This window comes from Xenopus laevis, chromosome 9_10S, assembly GCF_017654675.1.
Source record: "Xenopus laevis strain J_2021 chromosome 9_10S, Xenopus_laevis_v10.1, whole genome shotgun sequence".
NCBI classification, from domain to species: Eukaryota; Metazoa; Chordata; class Amphibia; order Anura; family Pipidae; genus Xenopus; species Xenopus laevis.
Genome location: NC_054388.1, coordinates 78945765 through 78967909, shown reverse-complemented (window position 1 = coordinate 78967909; position 22145 = coordinate 78945765). Strand labels below are relative to the sequence as shown.

Below are 22145 nucleotides of genomic sequence, written 5' to 3'. Positions count from 1 at the left end.
TCACATCTGGAGTGGTGGTAGCCCCAGGGTTTCCAAGCATCAACTTCTGTAGTTGGACATCAGAAGAGGCAGAATGGACACATTTGCAACTATATGAGAGTATTTGGGCACAAGCACCTTAATAATTTGCATCAATACACACTTTCCATTGCTTCTGTTTTAGAGTGCTTGCTTTTGTGGGCGCATTCCTAAATTACCTCTATACCAACTCTGACATCAAAAGAAAAAAAAAAAGATTATGCATTTTGCAATTTGGGCCACTGCATATTCTATTGCAATTATTTTGTGCTGAAAATAATGACACCACCTTTAAGTAGGTCTTAAACATGTGAGATTAAATGTGATAAACTAAGACTTTTTTGTTCTTAGTTACGCAAATTTTTATTTCATTTACACCAGTTGTTACATACATTACACTCTCCCAAATGTGCAGTGTGCAGGAAGACATCTACTGCCATATATATATATATATATAAGAAAACTAGTTACTGGTGCACACAGCGAAAGGCATGTGTGCCTGTGTGCAAGTTCAAAAAAAACATATATAAAGTTCAACTCAAAGAACCGCAACATCCAGGACTTTCAATGTTCAATAAAGTGAAAATTTTATTATCAACGTTTCGGCTCTGCTTCTTGAGCCATCTTCAGGATGGAATGAAAAAAAGAAAATTCATGAAAGGAAGGATAAGAGAAAGAGAGGCACCAGAGGAATATAAAGTGTATAAAATTAAAAAGGGCATGTATTTGTGACAAATATATGACTAAAAGAATATATAAATAGATAGAGTATTTGTACAGAATATATGCTTATAGGAAGAAGCAAATAATGGTTTACTAATTCAAAGAAGAACAATTCAATACAGTACATTTTATTGTCATAACAATTATACAGTGTACAAATGACAAATGTAACACAGTAAATCCGATCTCCCCGCCACCCCAGAAGAGAGTACAACAGACTGTTAAAAGATGATCGAAAAGTGTCCTAATAAAATCCCCACAGATGAAGTGGAGGTAAAATGTGCACAATACACCATGTATTTGGACTTTTGCAGTCTGTGCTAGTTAAATTGGTTTCTGCTGTGCATTTAAAACAGAGACCTGTGGCTGTTCCCATGAATACAGTGCTGTCTGTGATTGGCAGCACTTTATTCATGGGTCAAGTGGATGGATGAAAAAATTAGAGAGCATCAACAAGGGCACATCAGGGCCTTGTACATGTACCTATTCTAAGGGAACCAGTAAGGACAGGGCTGCTTTGTGCCTGCTTTGCACGTCATGCTATATTTTTTAATGCAGCACGAGGTATAGAGTGCAGCCAGTCCCCATACTGACGTGCTCCCTAAATGAGCTCTAAAAGGCACCCTTTTTCTGTCTTGGGGGATATGACAGTCTGTACTAAGGGCTCACATCTAGTAAACACTATAGATACTAGGGGGGTTATTTATTGAAGTCCGAATGCCAAAAACTCAAATTTTTAGAGATTTAATAGATCCTCAGAATGGAAAAAGTCAGAATCCAAAAATATTCCATATCCATGCTGTCTGGGTCCTGTAGAAGTCAAAGGTCTCATTTTAAATTTGAAGATATCATGGTCTGCTCTGAGTTTCAGCCAATTTCAATTGATTTCACAAAAATATTTGAGCGCTTTGGGCATAAAACCCGAAAAATGCAGGGTTTTTTTTTTTCAAAAACCTGAAAAATTCAGGGGGGTATTTCGCGAAAATCTGAATTTTTTGAGTTTTTTTCCCCAACTGATTTTATCGAGTTTTTACAATGATAAATAAGGTCAAATCGTGGATTTTAGTTTGGTCTGACTTTTTTTTACTTAAAATATCAGAACAAAATCGGATTTTGATAAATAACCCCCCAAGTGTTATACAATATGTTTATTGCATTGTTATACATTACAAACTTGTCCTTAACCGTCCAGTCAGATGGACATAAGGGGGCAAATTCACTATGCGCCGAAGCGCCTAACGCTAGCGTCAATTGGCTAGCGTTGGCCATTTTCGTTACTTCACAAATTCACTAACGGACGCTGGCGTAACTTCGCTAGCGTAACTTTGCACCCTTATGCCTGGCGAATTTGCGCAATGGACGTAACTACGCAAATTCACTAACGCGCGCATTGTTCTGAATGCTACCTTTTACGCTAGACTTCCTTCGCCACCTCAGACCAGGCGAAGCGCAATAGAGTAGGTAGGGATTTCTTCAAAAAAAGTTAAAAAATTTTCTAAGTCCCAAAAAAGCTGGCGTTTTTTCTATATTATGGGTGATAGGCTGAAAAAGATCGAAAAAATTTTCCCCTCTACATTTCCTAACTCATGGCAACTTAACTATACAGTGGGCACATGTGTAGGGCAAAATAACAATTTTATTTGATGTTTTGAAGGTTTCCCAGGCATTTGTAGTGCTGCTACATATTCCTCCATTGAAATTTGAATTTGGCGCCGTATGCAAATTAACCATCGCTAGCGTAACTTCGCTTCGCTTAGCGAATCAATGCTAGCGCAACTTCGCAACCTTACGCTACCCCTGAGTGCAACTTCGGATTTTAGTAAATTTGCGAAGCGCTGGCGAAACTACGCCTGGCGAAGTGCGGCAAAGTTACGCCTGGCGCAACTACGAATCTTAGTGAATTTGCCCCAAGGTGTGAACTAACCAGAAAATATACTTATGTCAGTATGCCAATGGCTTGTATCATTCTGTGATAAATATGCACTACTAGTTTTCTTTTGAAGAAAGATGAATCAGTACAAGAGCCCCACTTATATTATTAGCATTGGCCATACTATTGGGAGTTTAATTGTGCCTAATGGTGAGCAAGAGGACCGGATGAAAGGGAACAAAATTGTGTTTTTCACCCTTTGACACCCTCACACTGTTAACAGCCTTATTAGCTGGTTTTATCTCAATAGTGCCTAACTGGTGTATAGCAGCAGAATGGATTTCATATAACAGGGAAGGCATATTCATTATTTGCACACTGCATAACAACATTCATTGTGCGAAACTCTGACTTCAAATGATCTCAACATAGAAGATACTTTAACTTTAACTTTTTGCACAAGGCTTCATGTGAATACATGACAACATATACAATATATTTACTGAACAATAACAGGTGATGTGAAATGAAAGGGGTTGCTTCTATATACAGTAACTATTACGGTTTTCAGCATTATAATATACCGTTGCTTGTCATTGTGTGCAACTCACAGTCTGTTAAAGAAAAGAGAAAATATTTAAACAACACTTACTAACTTGCCTACTGAATATGATGATCAGGCTGCACTGGAAAAAATACACGAGCAGACAAAACAAGCATTGTGCTTCACACTGAGACCTACATTCTTTTTTCCATTAAAAACAAAATATCTGGGGCACTGCTTTGCACAATATCAGAAAAAAGAAAGATTTATTCTGTCTTCAGCGGCAGAGCACTCATATCTATAAGCTCTGAAAAGAAATACTGTTATAGGAAAATAATAAAAATGATTACATTACAATATACTGGAATTGATAAATTAAAACATACAAAATACATTTGGTGCAAAAACAGTTTAATAAAAAATACATTTTACATTTTGTTTCAGAGGTTTTTCAAACCACGACTAAACTCTAAAACCACGATTGTCATTTAATTAGATTCTTGTGGTGGTTAGTAAGCATACTGCAAAGGGATTAAGGTAAATCTGAGCAGATATGTGGCACTTGCAAGATGTAATAAAAATCTGTACACTTACTACTGATCTTTATTTAAGGGGACCTGTCACCCACACATAAAAAGCTGTATAATAAAAGTCCTTTTAAGATTCTCGTGGTAATGCCTCTCTTGGTGCTCAGGTTTCACGGGCTCCAATGCAAAGATAAAACCAAAAATAGTGTAATACTATTTTAATCATAAAACTTCAAATAAAAACAAACATCGCACTCACATTTCTCTTATGGGGTAATTGCATATAGTATTTCCGTTTGACTACTGCAGAGTTTTCTGCAGGTCTGTGCCGGCTCCCCCTCTCCTAGCGCGTTTCGCTGTAGTGTCAGCTTCTTCAGATGCATTGCTTCTTTGCTAATGGAGCCCGTGAAACCTATTACATGCGTTACACCACAGCAGTGGTTTGTGAGTAGGCACTTTGGCCATCCAGTGGAGGTGTTAAGTTTGAAATTAAAGCACAGGAGTAACTGTTGTATTTACCAAACCTCCCATAGGATTAAAACTACAATAAAAAAAGGGGGGCACCCATAACACAAAAGGAAGGGGATACATTCCCATAGAAACCCATTTTTTGGAGCACTGGGTGATTCCATGATTACGTAAACATATTACACTATATTGGTTTCTAACAAGGGAAAGTTTCACGTTCAGTAAATTCCTCCCCATAAATTACATATTGATAAACACAAGCATGTTGGTAATTCATTAACTTTTTTGTTTATAATTTCACAAAAAAAAATCCTTCCTAAAAAAAAAATCTAATTATAGTTTTATTATTGTAAAACTTGGAATTAGAGCACAGAAATAAAAGTTCAGCATAACTTGAAAACATACTGGTTATTTATTACTATTCTAGTACCTTGGAATAATTGGGCGTTTAGCTGGATTGACGGATGCCATTGGCATGTATTCACTGTTGCATTCATTATTCTGGATATTGTCTTGAGTTATAGTTTTCCTCTGATGCTGTATAAGAAGCAATGATACAAACAAGATTAATTACATATTGGGGGAATTACACCAGCAGAAAAAATATTGAATGCGACCCTGTCCTTAGCTGTCAGAGCTTTATCCCACCACTAGCCTGCCCCACCCATTATATGTCCACGAATCTCTACTGCCAGGGTGCAGCTTTAAGAAAAGTTGTAAGTAAATGTTTTATACATTATCATCCCCATTTATCATACATACCCTCTTTTGCATCCAAAGACAGAATGTTAAAATGCAGCACAGAAATAGAAATACAGCAAGACCAGTCAATATCCATATAGTAAATACTTGCATTCCAGCGCACTGCTGTAAATCTGAAAGAAAAGGGTTATATGTATATATTCATTTTATTCTGGAAAGGGAAATGACAAACTAGTTAAAATTTAGCACCAATAGTTATTAATAGTTATTAATAGCTTAATAAAGGGCTTTTTATAGGTATCATGATTAGTGATGGGACAAATTTGCGGTGAATTATTGCATTTTGCGGCAAGCAAATTAATTTGTGAAGAAACTGCTGCGAAAAACCCGCCTGTTAAAATTGGCGTGCGCATAAAAATTGTTGCGTGTCAAAATGATTCGGACGCCCATTGTCTTTAATGCATTTGGACCAAATAGTCGCGCATATAAAAATTGTCGTTTGCATCAAAATTGCAGCGCGTTAAAATTATTTTGACGCCCATTGACTTCAATGTGTTTTGTGAATTTTTTTGCCGTTTTGCGAAATTCACTGTAAATTTGCTAATTTTTTGGAGAAGTGACACTGCACAGATTTGCCCTTCACTAATCATGATGAGAACTAGGGATGCACCGAATCCATTATTTGGAAATTTCTGCCAATCCCCGAATCCTTGGTGAAAGATTCGGCCGAATACCGAACCGAATCCAAATCCTAATTTGCATATGCAAATTAGGGTCAGGAAAGGAAAAAGTGGAAAAAAATTCTTCTTTTGTGATGAAAAGTCACGTGATTTCCCTACCTGCCCCTAATTTACATATACAAATTCGGATTCTGTTCGGCCAGGCACAAGGATTCGGCTGAATCTGAATCCTGCTGAAAAAGGCCGAATCCTGGCCGAATCCTGGCCGAATCCCGAACCGAATCCTGGATTCAGTGCATCCCTAATGAGAACATGCTAGAAGGTAGTGATGGGCGAATTTGCGCCGTTTCGCTTCGATATATATATATCTGGCCTCATTTAAACCAAGTAAGACTCCTTAGGTAATACCCCTGAATGAAAGTTCCTATGCTGGATCTCATTCAATTAGGCGTATATCTATGCATGTGGAGGATGCTTTCCCAGTCAACATATTATGACTTCACAGTTTAATAAAATCAGAATACAGATGAATTAAAACAAGTTTTTTTTTGTTTTTGTTGCAAAATCAGAATCTTACCGTGGATGTAAACATACGTCTCATTTATAATAAAATTTTGAACTGGAGGGGGGAAAAAAATCGAAATCTCGCAAGTGTAATTATCGGTGTGCTTGACATCAAAATTGGAGAGAGTGAAGGAAATACTATTATTGGATGCTGCCCAGTTACAAGTAGGGTTGTCATTCCAGCTATAAAAGGTAGTACTTTTCCCATCAGTGTACACCATACACACTTCTTGTTTCGTATTGCCTTTCATCAAGGTTAGATTAAACTTGGAATCCACTGAAGGTACATGTTGGCAGAGAAGGTAAGGCCCACCACTTCGAGATGCAATAACTACTTTTGGGTAGCTCTTTGATAGCTGTGCTGGAATATAGAAGAAATATTATTAAGGATAATGTCTCCAGATTTACATTTAATTGTATTTTTCTATAAATGATTGGTAAACATGCCAGTCACCAGCCAAACTTTAAGTATATAAAGCAGAATGCTCTCTTAGCTGTACATATTTGTAAGCCTTCTATATAAATGTAGCATACAAAGCATATAAAGATTAATAATCCATAACAAACAGAAAGCCACAAAGGTTACAATGATAGTCATTTCTGGGAAGTCACATACTGTTTCAATTTGCTTTGGTTGCCTATTACATTTCAACCCTTCATCTGCCTACTAGCCACATGAGCTCATTGAACTACACCTACATATGGGAGCACTATAGTAACACTGTGTATACATACTGTACCTTCCTTGTCCCCGAATTTACGGAAAACCCCAAATTAAAAAAAATAACTGTGCTAAGCAGCTGGTTTACTAAATAAAACTGCACCTGTTTACCTATTTTGTATGTAATTAGAAATCTTACACTGTTTTGCTGGGGGTTTTTTTATGTTACTTTTTATGCTACTTTCTATGCAGCTTTACAAGAGTTGTGCCAAAGGGCAGAGGTTGTCAGAATTAAAGGGGAACTATCGAGAAAAGGAATATTTAATATAAGCTTCATTATACTGAACTAAGAAACTTTCTAAATATAATCAATTAAATATTCTGCATTGTTTCTGAAATAATCAAGTGTATGTTCACTAACCCTCTCTTAGCATCTATTTCTATTCTTTCTCCATTCATGCAGCAGTTGGGTGTCAGATATTGACAGTTAGATCCAATATATCTTATAGGGGGGAGGGCTCCCTTTCCTAGAATATGAATTAGAGCTCACTCAAATAACTGATTCCGGTACCAACAAAATCTAACAAAATAACTGCCTTTTGCACAAACCCTGCATGTAGAGAGACATGAAGTATTGTGATTTTAATAGAGTGAACTCTAATACATCTTCTAAGCAAAAGGACCCCCCCTATAAGATATATTGGATCTAACTGTCAATGAATATCTGACACCCAACCCCTGCAAGAAGACAGAATGAAGAGAAACAGATGATGAGAGAGGGGAATAGTGAAGATAAATGATTGATTATTTCAGAACAGAAGCAGAATATTTAATTGATTGTATTTAGAATGTTTCTTATTTCAGTAAGCTGAAGCTTATATTAAATTTTAATTTTCGCGATAGTTCCCCTTTAAGTGAGGCTAGGCATCATTGAGCATAACCTACTTTTTGAGAATATTCATCAACATTTCTGAGAATAACCCATCTAAATGAATTTTTAAGGTGCAAAATCCTGACTTACTTACTATTGCATGCTATTTTGACAAGCTGCCCGCTCACGGGGACTAACAACAAGATAAAGGCTCCAAAACACAGCTAAGGCTGTTCAGGTTTATGTTAGAGTGATACACTTAAAACAATATACCACGGTCCCTACAGAGGGGGATATAAAGACGTGTTCTAAGCGAAAGCATCATATCTTCACTAAATCCCTACTAGATAGGACTACTATTGAGCACAATCCAACAATCTAACAAACTGGGGGTGCTCTTTCATTCTCTTAGGGGCACATTTTCTAAGGGTCGAATATCGACGGTTAATAAACCCTTGAATTCGACCCTTGAAGTAAAATCCTACGAATTCGAATATCGAATTTGTAGGATTTACCGCAAATCCTACGATCGAAGGAAAAATCGAACGATAAAATCCTTCGAATCGAACAATTCGAACGATTTTAATCGATCGAACAAACTATTTTTATTTGATCAAAAAAAACATAGAAAACTGATGGGGAAGGTCCCCATAGGCTAACATTGTAGCCCGGTAGGTGGCGAAGTATGTAGTCTAAGTTTTTTTTAAAGAGACAGTACTTCTACTATCGAATGGTCGAATATTCGAACGATTCTTAATTCGAATAGTTTGAGTCAAAATTGTAGTCGAAGGTCATAGTAGCCTATTCGATGGCCGAAGTACCCAAAAAAACCCTTTGAAATTCGAAGTTTTTTTACTTCGAATCCTTCACTCGAGCTTAGTAAATGTGCCCCTTAATATCAAGACTGAAATGAAGAGCCCAACAAACATATTCCCCTGTACATGGGACCGGTTATCCAGGACACTCGGGACCTGGGGTTTTCTGGATAATGGGTCTTTCCGTAATTTGGATCATCATGTCTTACTTCTACTAGAAAATCATGTTTTATTTGAGTCTATGGGAGACTTTACGTAATTCGGATCTTCTGGATACCGGGTTTCTGGATAGTGGATTCCATACCTTTCTTTCTAGTGCACATTTTGACACAAGCATTAGTGACACCCTGTATATGCACCTCATAACAGCCAGCACTTTAGTCTAAGCTTTATTCTGTTACCCATGTTTTAATCTTTATACTGGAATGTTACTTAAACAACACGATTGCTTTGGTTTCTAATTTCAGATTAGTGCTGTTCTTGACGTAGTATGTTGCCACCATAGTGAAGCAGCAGGGAGAATACACATCCCACAATATAAACAATACATGTCAGGTCTACAATTATGTTAGCATATGATACATGACCACTGACCAGATTGTTAATAATAATAATACTTTGGGTATTAGAACTTCAGTTGGTCTATTGGGGTCCCCTACAAGCGGATCCTCCTTTAAGATACTGAATAGAATTACATTTTGCTTAAGGAACTAAGAAATAAAGACATCTAGTACAGCTGTACTCCCTTGTACTTATAGCACATATAGTAAAACAGAGTATCAGAGAGCATACAGAGAATACTGTCAGTAAACAAACAAGAGTTATAATAGGTATGGTGGTGTGTGTTTAGATAAAAGTTACTAAATAAATGGAGTAATATTTCAAGGGGCTGTATATCAACCATTCAACATGAGTTCAACAATTATAACTTGTACTGAACATACTTTTGTGCATAAATTACCAGCGCACAGAGAGGCAGAGATGTCAGGGTTTTTATTTTTGTACTGTGTACATATTTATCTACCTCCCAAGGGCCAAACATGGAGAGGCTTCAGTTTGCCTTTTTGCTCGGATTAGCTCAAGAAATAACAAAAGCCATAGATGTTTCAAAATTAAAGCAATAGGCAAAAAGTAGGTTTAGTACAAGCCATATTCATTCCTTATACATAAAAAGTTAAAACAAAAAAAATCTGATGATCATACTGTATAAATGTTTATTCTATGATTATTCATTTTCTGCTTAATTTCAGTGGTCTTATTACTAGAACAATCCTCAGAAATTATTAGTGTTTATATAGGTTTGATATTTTAAACCTATATAATAAATCTTGAACTTTGATACTTTGTTATTGTAAAAAAAATAAAGAATATGAATATTAGAAATGAGAATTATCTTACCATGCAGCACCAGCAAAATAAACAGAGGAAACGGAGGTAGATTTATATTCATAATGGGTCTGGAACATCAGCTTGTGTCAGGTTTGAAATTTTTCTTACCACAATACATTTTTTGTACCTGCAGAAAAAAAGGAAATGACTGCTTCTGCCTCTATTCATGTAGGGCATGTTTTAACGGAAAAGCTACATCAGCTATTTTGTTTCACCTTGATGTGGCTGTTATTATGCTCAGCAGGTGTAAAAAAATAAAGTCAGGGTTCCAGAGAAAAATGTACATTAAAGGGAAAAATATACCCAATTTTGACGTGAGCTCATTCAGCTGGGCTTATGTAGAAAATGTGCATGAACACAACTATCTAAATGTCCAGTAAATAGATATGTTTCTACACCAATGTACCTGATTCCACAGATTGAATAATTTTCCAGCACCCTTTAGATGTTCAATCTAATGCAACCCTACCCTTGCCTTGTTCTATTATAAAGTAACATAGTAACATAGTAAGTAAGGTTGAAAAAAGACACACGTCCATCAAGTTCAACCTCTTTTTTTTTTTTTTTATAATCTGCCTAACTGCCAGTTGATCCAGAGGAAGGCAAAAAAAAACCATCTGAAGCCTCACCAATTCGCCTCAGAGGGGGAAAAAATTCCTTCCTGACTCCAAAATGGCAATCAGACTATTCCCTGGATCAACTTGTACTATGAGCTATCTTCCATTACCCTGTATTCCCTCACTTGCTAAAAAGCCATCCAACCCCTTCTTAAAGCTATCTAATGTATCAGCCTGTACAACTGATTCAGGGAGAGAATTCCACATCTTCACAGCTCTCACTGTCAAATCCCCTTCCGAATATTTAGGCGGAACCTCTTTTCTTCTAATTGGAATGGGTGACCTTGTGACAGCTGGAAAGACCTACTGGTAAATAAAGCATTAGAGAGATTATTATATGATCACCTTATATATTTATACATAGTTATCATATCACCCCTTAAGCGCCTCTTCTCCAGCGTGAACATCCCCAATTTGGCCAGTCTTTCCTCATAGCTAAGATTTTCCACACCTTTCACCAGCTTAGTTGCCCTTCTATGTACCTTCTCTAATACAATAATGTCCTGTTTGAGTGATGGAGACCAAAACTGTACAGCATATTCTAGATGGGGCCTTACAAGTGCTCTATACAGTGGAAGAATGACCCCCTCCTCCCTTGACTCTATGCCCCTTTTAATACAGCTCAAGACCTTATTTGCCCTTGATGCTGCTGACTGACATTGCTTGCTACAGCCAAGTTTATCATCTACAAGGACTCCAAGGTCCTTTTCCATAATGGATTTGCCTAGTGCAGTCCCATTAAGGGTATAAGTGGCTTGGATATTTATCAACATTGAATCTCATTTGCCACTTAGCTGCCCAGATTGCCAGTTTTTCAAGATCATGTTGCAAGGATGCCACACCCTGGATTGAATTAATTGGGCTGGATAATTTTGTGTCATCTGCAAACACTGATACATTACTTACAACACCCTCCCCTAAGTCATTAATGAACAAGTTAAACAAAAGTGGACATAATACCAAGCCCTGGGGGACCCCACTAAGAACCTTACTCCAAGTAGAGAATGTCCCATTAACAACTACCCTCTGTACCCGATCCTGTAGCCAGTTTCCTATCCACGTGCAAATGACTTCATTAAGCCCAATAGACCTTAGTTTAGAAAGCAGTCGTTTGCGGGGCACAGTATCAAACGCTTTGGCAAAATCCAAATAGATCACATCTACTGCCCCCCCCCCACTGTCCAGCATCTCACTTACCACATCATAAAAAGCAATCAAATTCGTCTGACATGACCTATCCTTCATAAAGCCATGCTGATTGTTGCTCATAATGCCATTCACTAGGACAACATTTTGAATGTGATCCCTTAACAAGCCTTCAAATAATTTGCCCACCACAAATGTCAAGATTACTGGCCTATAATTTCCAGGCTGAGATTGTAATACTTTTTTAAATATTGGAATAACATCAGCTTTTCTCCAATCCATAGGCACCATACCAGATGAAGTGAATCTGAGAAAATCAGAAATAGGGGCTGGTCTAAAACTGAACTAAGCTCTCTTAGAACCAGGGGGTGTATGACATCAGGGCCTGGAGCCTTGTTTAGATTCATTTTTATTAAAGCTTTATGAATCATATCCTGAGTCAGCCACTGACTAGATTAAGCTGAGCCATTAGTGCAGCTATAAAGTGAGCCTGTGAACCCAGACTCCTCTATTGAAGAAAAGAACCGATTTAACACATTTGCCTTTTCTGTATCTGTTACAACCATACTGGTACCATTATTTAATGGAGCAACACTCTCAACCTGCATCTTTTTACTATTAATATATTTAAAAAACTTTTTAGGGTTAGTTTTCACCTCCATCGCAATTAACTCTTCATTTCCTTTCTTTGCCTTCCGGATTGCTGATTTACAACATTTATTACAATGTTTATATTCATTAAATGTAGCTTCTGTCCCAACAGATTTGTAGTTTTTAAATGGCTTTCTCTTCTTTCATATTAACTTCTTTACTTCTGTATTAAGCCACACAGGATGATTCTTAGAGTTTCTACATTTACTCCTTAAGGGAATAAATTGAGAACAGTAATGATTTAATATCATTTTAAATGATAACCATTTCTGTTCTGTGTTTTTAGCTGAAAACGTAATGCCCCAATCAATACTCTGTAGGGCAGCCCTCAAGGCACTAAAATTAGCTTTTCCAAAATTCATGGTTTTTGTTGACCTAGTATATATTTGTTTTTTGCACCAGACATTAAATTATATAACATTATGGTCACTATTACCCAAGGGTTCAATGACTTGCACATTTGCTATAAGTTCTGGGTCATTTGAGATCACTAAATCCAGAATAGCATTTTTTTCTGGTAGGCTCCTCAACAACCTGTGCCATAAAATTGTCGTGCAATAAGTTTATAAACTTGTTCCCATTAACTCATCTGGCAGTACTGTTGCTCCAGTCAATATCTGGGTAATTAAAATCCCCCATTATCATTACTTTACCCAAACTAGCAGCATTTTCTATTTGCATCAGGAGCTTAGCCTCCTCCTCGTCACCTATATTAGGGGGTCTATAGCATACGCCTACAATTAATTTGCTGGACTCTTTACAATTGGTGAAGAACTCCACCCCCTCCACTGCCCCCTCATTTTCTAACATAACCGCCTCCTTTATATAAGCTTTTAAAACCTGCCTAACAAACAGACATACCCCTCCTCCTTTTCTATTGCCTCTGTCCCTCCAAAACAAAGTATAGCCACTGATATTTACTGCCCAGTCCTGTGACTCATTCAGCCATGTTTCGGCCACTCTCCCATTTTACCAGTCAGACTTCTTGCATTTGCAAACATACATTTTATACTGGTACCATATTGAACATATGACATGTGGTCTTCCCTATCCTTAACTGTATCCCCAGCCAAATCTCCTCCCCCATTTTCCCTTTCTTTGCCCACTATCTCATCTAACCTGTCTTCCACTGAATCTTTTACTGAACCCTCCCCCCCCCACACCTAGTTTAAAATCTTCTCCAACCCTCTAGTGATGGCTTCTGGAACTTAAAGGAGAAACAAATCCTTTACCAAAAAAAAGTTCCCCCCACCCCACGTAGACCCCCCTCCCTAGCTGCCCCCCCCCCAGGAAATGCCCCTAACTTTTTACTTACCCCTTGGTGCAGATTCAGGTTTTGCAGTTCACTGTAGCCATCTTCCGGGAAGAGGGAGGGGGCTACGTGGGGTGGGGGGAAGGGTTTTTTTGGTAAAGGGTTTGTTTCTCCTTTAAAGTCCCTCTGCTTTGAAGAGAATTTGTCCACCATCCACTATGGAAAGTAGAGGGACTTCAAGTTCTTAATTCCACAATCACTTCACAAAGGAACATAGGGGCAAATTTATTTTCTCTTGGGAAAGCTTCTCCATACTTTGAGCAACTACGACAGATGTTAATTCTCTATGACTACAAGTAATCATCAAAATGTGATGAATACTTACTTTTGCTAGCAAAGTTTCGTGAGCGCAAAAGTTTCTTAGCGAATTTTCTCTAGAGTTACTTTTTTCCTAGCAAAACTTCATCAACATACTTATGCTTACGTCAATTTAAATATGACCGGTACATACAGGTCTTATGTATGTCTTTATTAGTAATATTGGTGAAAGCTTTGTAAAAAATGTCCCAGGAATTGGAAATTCACCTGGCGAAACAGCGCGAAACATCAAAAAACATCTCTAACGCTGGGCTTTTTTGCTAGCAAATTGTCTTCGCCATTTAGTAAATTGGCGAATTCATTGCATCAATTTGGGTAATATTCACCAAAAAAACGCAATTCACCATTTAGTAAATGTGCTCCAAAGTAAGGGAGAAGGGACGGGTTGATTTACTTAGGAGACTTAAGTGGGGATGGTGAACTGTTGACAGATAAAATGGTTTGCTTTCAGTCTGTGAAATCAGGTAGGTTTTTGTAGAAAAAAAAATACGGTAGCTGAAAGTGCAAATTGTTTAAGCATTTTTTTTTTAACATAAGCCTGAGTTCATAGGCAGTATATTTTCTTTTTAATTGGGCCAGACACTTGTAAAAAGCCCCAGCAGCACACGTCAGGTAAATAACATATTAACTTCCTCTCGCGTGACATTTACAAAAAAGCTAGATAAGCAGTTGTGCCTCATAAGCACAGATGATGGCCTATAGAATATCTTCCAGACAGAAGCCTGCCCTACAACTGGCTACATGAATAATTCCTAGTACATATTCAGGGCAGGCTGCCTGGTGCTAAACTAGTGGCACAATTGAGAGCACTAACTACTTAAAATAAGTGGTAACCAATGTCCAGTAAACCATATCAGTAGTTGCCAACCACGATCGGAGTCAGAAAGTTAACAGAGCAGCAGACAGATGGACAAACCTACCAGGAGTGGGGCAAGCTGGCCTGGTGCCCCCTCCCCCAGTTTGCGCACATGCGCTGTGACATTGTTGGGAAGGGGACAACGCACTGACAAGAGATGAGAGTTGTAGAAGAAACACACAAACCTGGACTAGAGGTAGGCAGAGGAGAGGACCATTCAACAGTTACCTGCCCAGTTCCTCCTTATTGTTGAGCCCTAGGCAGACGCCTCTTCTGCCTACGCCTAGTTACAGCCTTAAAACCTACTTTCTGGTAATCGTGAACAATCTTAAAACAACCCCTTGATGTTTAAATCACTTTCATTTACTACCTTTAACTTGTTCACTTGTAAGTTAGCATTTAGAATACAACTGAATCCTATTTTTTATCAACAGCAGCTTTTAAATGTTTTGACTTCTACTTCTGCCTCTTTCAAGCTTTCACATGGGGTCACTGACCCCTGCAGCCAGAAAAAAAACTATTATATACTTAACTTTCTATTCAAACCCTCTTTTGTCCATTGGACTCTAGCAACCAGATACTGTAGCTGCTGAAAATCAAAAATGGAAAGTTGCTCAATAAAAAGTTCTAGTTGCAGTTCCAAAAGACCAAATAAAAATTGTTCATTTTCTATAACAGAATAGAATTTTCATGACACAGGACTCAAAAGAACATTGTTGGCCAACCCCACTGCTTTAAACCCACAGATCAGTCCAAGGATTTTTTTTTCAACTGTAGATTTAAAATTCCAGTGAGAACCAAAGTGGCTGGGTTTGGATGACCATTACCTTTTGAGTTTAGATTGTCTTTCAGAACTGTAACAGAACAAAATCAGTCCGGTACAGCATCCATTTTATAAAGCCTGTCACCAATTGTATTCAGTTAAGCAGTACACCTACCTATAGTAACATTTTTGTGGGGTTGATTGACTAGGGTTGCATAATGCACACACATAGGGATGGAGGCATGTTTAAGAATTACTGACATATTTCTGAGAATATTGGGTATTGGAAGGGTTAAGATACTGTGAATTGTATTTAAGTATCTGGGAAAACAGCAGTTTTATTAGCAGCACCCTTTCACAGAATCTGCCACACACTCATGCTCACCTACCTTTTGTCCCCAGAAGAATCTGTATTCTCATTCAAAATTGACAGAAGCACCTGGCTTTAGGACATGATGAAAAATAAATAAATATCATTAAATACAAGGCAGTAAAAGGCCTGCTGTTTTATGGAAGGATAAGACTCCAGGACCGCATCATCCACAAGTAGATATGATCCTCAAGTAGGATCTAAAGCTGCTGAATGAAGACAAATTTGGATCATGCTTGATAGAATTTGGAGGGGGAAAAAGTTCTAAATGAAAAAGACAAACGTGTGTTTCACCTTGATTCTTTGTAAGCCAGAGCGAGGTTATTGTGTATACAAAACTGTGTAAGCTGGTGATGAGTAATTGAACTGTGCTAGTAGGTTGGTGATAACATCAACAGTATTGGAGAATTTATAACATTGTTATGAAAACATCCCCAGTGATATTACCCATAGCAATCAAATAGCAATTAGATTTAAACAGATACCTTGAAGTTAGAAAACAAAGCAAAGATGATGATGCTATAGGCAACATTACGGGTAATGTTTGTCTCTACTGCCCCTAAATATTGTCAACCACGGTATTAGTTTAACATGACCACTCTAAGAAAATAGCTGTGTATTACTGGACTTGTGCATATTTGTACCCAATTACATGAATATGGCAAAAAATGATATATATATATATATATATATATCTTGCTTTAATTATAGATCTGTTTCTATAACATTTTAAAAAGTGGCACTGATCAGGAGTACAATATGCATCTTCTGTTAATACATAAATACATACATTACATGTAGGTAAACACATATCTAGATTTGTGCATCTATTTACATATTCACATGTACAATCTTTATATAGCTTATACAAATAGTAATAACAAGATCATGTAAAGCCAGCCTCCAGCTGATGGATGTTCAATTGCTGGAGGATGAATGCTGGACATCATTCTTCTAGTTTGTCAGTTTAGCTGTTTGTATTAATACTACAATTTATTGTATAAGTGAAACAAAAACGCTAAATAACTTAAAAATAAGATGAGGTATGTTACTTACAATTATTTCAGTGTCAGATTACTCATTTTGTATGTATGCCCATAGAACAGAACATACTTAAGCTAAAAACACACAGGGGCATATTCACTAACCTGCGGAGTTGCTCTATCGCAGACTTTCACCAGGGCGCCGCTAATTCACTAACATTCGAAGTTGCGCTCAGGGAGGCGAAAGGTAGCGAAGTTTCGCTAGCGTTAATTCATCAAGCAAAGCGAAGTTACGCTAGCGATGCCTAATTTGAATACGGCGCCAAGTTAAAGTACAATGAACGTATGTGCAGCAGCAAATACATTACACTACACAAGCCTTGGAAAGCTTCATAAAATAAAATAGTTGTTATTTTGCCCTACACATGTGCCCACTGTATAGTTTAGGTGCCATATGTTAGGAAATGTAGGGGGGAAAAAGACCCCCCCCCCCAAAAAATTACGATCTTTTTCAGCCTATCACCCTTAAAAAAGGAAAAGACACCAGCGTTTTTTGGGACTTAGAAAAAATTTCAACTTTTTTTGAAGCAAGCCCTATCTAATCTATTGCACTTCGCCTGGTCTCAGGTGGCGAAGGCAAGTCTGGTGCAAGAGGTAACGTTCAGTAAAATGCGCAAGTTAGTGAATTAGCGTAGTTATGGACCTTTGCCATAGTGCAACTTTGCCTGGTGTAATGGTGCGAAGTAGCACTAGAGTAGGTCCACTTCGCAAGCGAATTTCGCCAGCACCCATTAGTAAATCGACAAAGTAACGAAATGACGTCACGCTGGTGAATTTGCGCTAGCGTTAGCCGATTCGCGCTTTAGTAAATTTGCCCCACAGTTGTTAGTCCCTTTCCAGTAACCTTTTGGAAGGGGCTTCCCCCTTTTGACATGCGTTCACATAAGAACATTATAAAATTCAACATCGAGCTGATCCGATCATGGGCCCTAGAGCCCAACAATCGGATCCTAGCGAACAGGAGCGGACGGTCGGATCGCGGGACCGCATTAACAAACAGATGCGGCCGCAATCTGACGGGATTTTTAGTCCCATCCGATCGAGATCTGACCGACTTTCGGCCATATCTCGATGGGGGAAGCCCGTCGGGGGCCCCCATACTTGGGCCAATAAGCTGCCGACTCGGTCTGTCGGCAGCTTTTATTGGCCCGTGTATGGCCACCATTAGACAAGTCTTATCATAAAATAGTTTTTATTCTGCAAATTGAGTTTTTTTTTCAAGAATTATCAATGTTCTCACTTTGTTCTTTCATAAACAACTTTATAGCTTGTGGTACCTAAAACCTTACCATCAAACGTTCAATGTTCAGTGCACTTATTGAGTGGAAACTACTTCTTTCAAAACTGCTGCAATTTAAAATTCCTGAAGAGGGAGCTCACATTCCACTTTGGGAAATACACCAGAAAAGATCTTAAAATGAATATCCGGGGTGAGCCGAATGTTACGACTATAAGTACATTTCACGGGTGATTAGGAGATAGATGTTAAATCCATTGCGTTCAAAACACTCCACAATTTTATGCTGAGAAAGTCAAGCAGAGAACCCCAGCAGGCCAGCACCAGATTCAGCCATACTGCAGGAAAATTATAATTGGATTACACCCTGCATAAATTACTACTGTTTATTTAACAAATTGTAGCTCTTATTTACTTGAGAAATGGCGGGTTTAGCAGTTTAACTCTTTCCTTGTTGCAGCACACAGATCTGGCGCAGTACATGTCCCAGCATCCTGGAGGACTTCTTCACTACAATGTCAGGGGGAGTTCTTTAGAGTTTATGACACTAACCCATTGCAAGGTTAAAGGTTAAATATTGCAAGATCTTCAGTAACTCCCATCTTGGTTTGCCTGTATGTGACATGTACTGTTCAGAGCACGTATGTAAGGTAACGTAGAGTATGCATATTGCATATAACATACATTTACATAACTATTTTTATTATTTATTTCCTAGCACTTTATACAGCCCTCCAGTGATCCATCTTTGTGTGGTTATGCAGGTTAGGTCACCATGGAATAATATGCTTGTTTCCACTTGATGCTCTATAAATATAGCTAGATGCCTAACTGGACAATTAAACCACTCCCTAGTCAAACAACCCCATTAAATCAGTTAAATGCAACTATTTCTGGTGATCGAGCAGATCCCTGATTGATAAAGTCTTGTATATGATTATCTCTGAATTTCTCTTCTTCCTCCATGTAGTTTTTGTAGTGCCCTGACTATCGTTCTTCTCTTTCCAGTATGGGCTAATATTTGTAAATATGAGCAGGGCCAAATAACTTGGGGGCATGGTGATTTTAGTGTAAGGGAAGATGCAGCAAACACAGGAGGTATACAGCAGAAGTAGAGTGAAGATAATAAAGGGTCCAGAAAACAACTGAGAACATTAGTTTACATCACGTCTCTTTTAATCACTTTCACATTTATTGATAAAAAAAAGGTTCCTTTGAATTTTGTGGTCCACTGACTTCTGCTGTTATTGTTTACACTCTATTCAGCTGAAATAAATGTACTATCAACCTCTTCTTATACTGTGCTTCAATCCAATTTTCAAGACAAATATTTCCATTTATGTCACAGACTTCTCTAGGACAAGAATGAATGCAAAAACAAACCATTGTAATCAAGTATCTGAAAAATTCTATTTCTCAATTGAAACTATTTTTTCCACTAAAAAAGAGGTCTCAGGTGTCTGATCAATCGCTGATCATTTTTAAAATTGAGAATGTTGTGTAATTAAGGAAGTCACAGTCACATAAAACATTCTGTTACTCCTTCTTTCTCTTTTACTACGTCTCTTGTCTTTTCTGCTTTCCTAATAATACACAAACATCCTTATCCCCATGTCCATCATCAATATCATCTTGCATTGAAACGGATTACGATCTGCCCCTCTATGTGTGTAACACTGTTGTTTAGTGTTCACAAATGTATATTCTTGGCTGCAGGGTCAGACTGGGCTGGCAGAACACTAGGAAAAAATCTGGTAGACCCGGTTCTTTTGGACCCAACTGGCCCAGACCCACTCCCTGCCTGCACTTGTTACTGCTTCCCGACCTCTTTCTCCTGCCCCAGTTGCCGAAATTAAAAGGGGTATGCATGCAAGCAAGCAGGCGCAAGAGGGGAGGTGGGCTGGAGGCAGCTTGTAGCAGGGGCAGGGGACTCAGAGGGGCTTTGCGGCAGGGTCGGTTGTCAAAGAGGTTTAGGCTAATTTTAAAAGAAACTTGCATTGCCAGTCACTGAACACTAAAGCTAAACCTGTGGAGAGTCAGAATATCTGGTATTTCCTACACTGTTGCCATTATCTCAATGTGTTATTTAATTTCAGCAACCGTAATCTGTAAGTTCCACAAGGGCAGGGACTTTTATAGACAATGTATAATATCTGTTGGTACAACATAAATAATGCAGGTTGCAGGGTAATAACTAGTGTCAGAACCTGGGTCCATGCCTCAGGTTACAATGTAATTTCTCCTACCGCACACCTGTAGTTCACCAATCCTGCAACTGGTGGTGCGTTTCTTCCGTTGACCCGGCCGGGTCCCTAAGTGTGTATAGAAAACAGATCCGCACACACTGGTTAATGCAGTCGGGGAGTATGGCCTTTTATTCAGCCACCAAACATTCAACGTTGAAAAACGTTGAATGTTTGGTGGCTGAATAAAAGGGGATACTCCCTGACTGCATTAACCAGTGTGTGTGTGGATCCGTTTTTTATACACATCCCATGCCTCAGGTGCCCTTAGCAAGTGACACAACCACTGTATAATATGATCTGTAGTCTTTATTTAAATTGCAGTGCTATTTATGATAATAAATAATAAATAAATATATATATATATGTAGACATACTATTCTTGTATGCAATATTGTTTGTTTTTTTCTAGTCATCTCGAAATAATAAAAAAAAATGATAAGAAACAATAAAATACTAGTTTTCTGCTAAGTAAATTTTGTTTTTATTATATTTATCCGTCTTTTATTTGTCAGTGATTTAAGAAAACAAATTCATTTCAGAACATGAACTCAGATTTAAGACAGAACTACAGTATAATCACATGACTGAAAAATAGTAGAGGGTCCATGTATCAGGAAGTATGCCGATGAAAAAAAGTATTTTTCAAACAAAGTCAATCAGATTATTACAAGGCTACGCTTGTTGACTAAACCATAATCATTGCTTCCAGGCAAGTATTCATTTTAACAAACCATCATTTCCCTCTCTAAAAGCACTGAGCTGGCAAACTATTAACCCAGAACTGTATTTATATTAAGTATTTTATCCACTGATATTTTATTGACTAAAGACACTTTCCTAATAAGGTGGTATTATTTGCCTTCTATTTAAAAGCTGGCTGTGTGATTTGGATGAAAGACAACACAATCTGGTAGTTCATGATGTGACTTAATGAATTTGTTTTCTTCCAAAGTGAATGGCCATTTTCTTATGAGTAGGCTGATGATTCCAGAACATGGAAATGGTGGTCACAGGTCAGGTTTTCCCGTTTTGGTTATTATCTTAGATCTGATTGCACAAGATAGCTATACATTGTAACACAATTATTGAAAGCACCACACAATGACTGATGGTGTTTAATGATGGGAGAATTTATTCGCCAGTCATGGATTTTCCGGTGAATTTCCGAACTTTGCCACCTGCACATTTTTTGCAAAACTGCAGCAAAAAGTCACCATGGAAAAATTTGCTGCAACAAAAAAGTTGTGTGAAAAAATAATGTTTTGATGCCCATTGGCCTTAATGCATTTGAACAAAAAAGTCAAGTGTGCAAAAAAACTGTTTGACTTGAATGCTACTCACCTTACTGCTTGTAGGAAGAAAACTAGGGACGTTTTATTAGAAGCACAGGTTTTCCACAGGCAACAACGTCCTATGTGCCATTTCACTGCACAATCTGGTATAAATCTTATGGATATTTGTTAGCACTATTGCAAGTGACCACACCAATGATTTGTTCATATAAATAGTAATTATTCATAATAATATATTATTAAATGTCATTATGGTCTGTGGATTAATATCAGTAATAAAACATTTATAAGTATCATTCTTCCCAAATGGACTTATTTTGACTGCTCATGATAAAAAATTGACATCACATCTCACTTACTAAAAATTTCTGCTGTTTTTTTTATTAAAGGGGACCCATCACCCAAACAAAATTATTCCAAATCCTATTTTATCATGTTAGTCAAGCAAAATTAACTTTAATT

At 37.7% G+C, this 22145-nt stretch overlaps 1 protein-coding gene across 1 annotated transcript; it reads right to left on the bottom strand.

The window, feature by feature from the left end:
- Positions 1–2583: 2583 nt before the first annotated feature.
- LOC121399160 (inducible T-cell costimulator-like) lies at positions 2584–9928 on the bottom strand. The gene is made up of 5 exons (XM_041579109.1): positions 9842–9928; positions 6110–6457; positions 4913–5025; positions 4581–4687; positions 2584–3225 (listed from the first exon to the last, which is right to left on the bottom strand). Exons 1-5 carry the CDS (start codon positions 9891–9893, stop codon positions 3219–3221), a joined length of 627 nt encoding a protein of 208 aa, XP_041435043.1. The 5' UTR covers positions 9894–9928; the 3' UTR covers positions 2584–3218.
- Positions 9929–22145: the final 12217 nt, after the last annotated feature.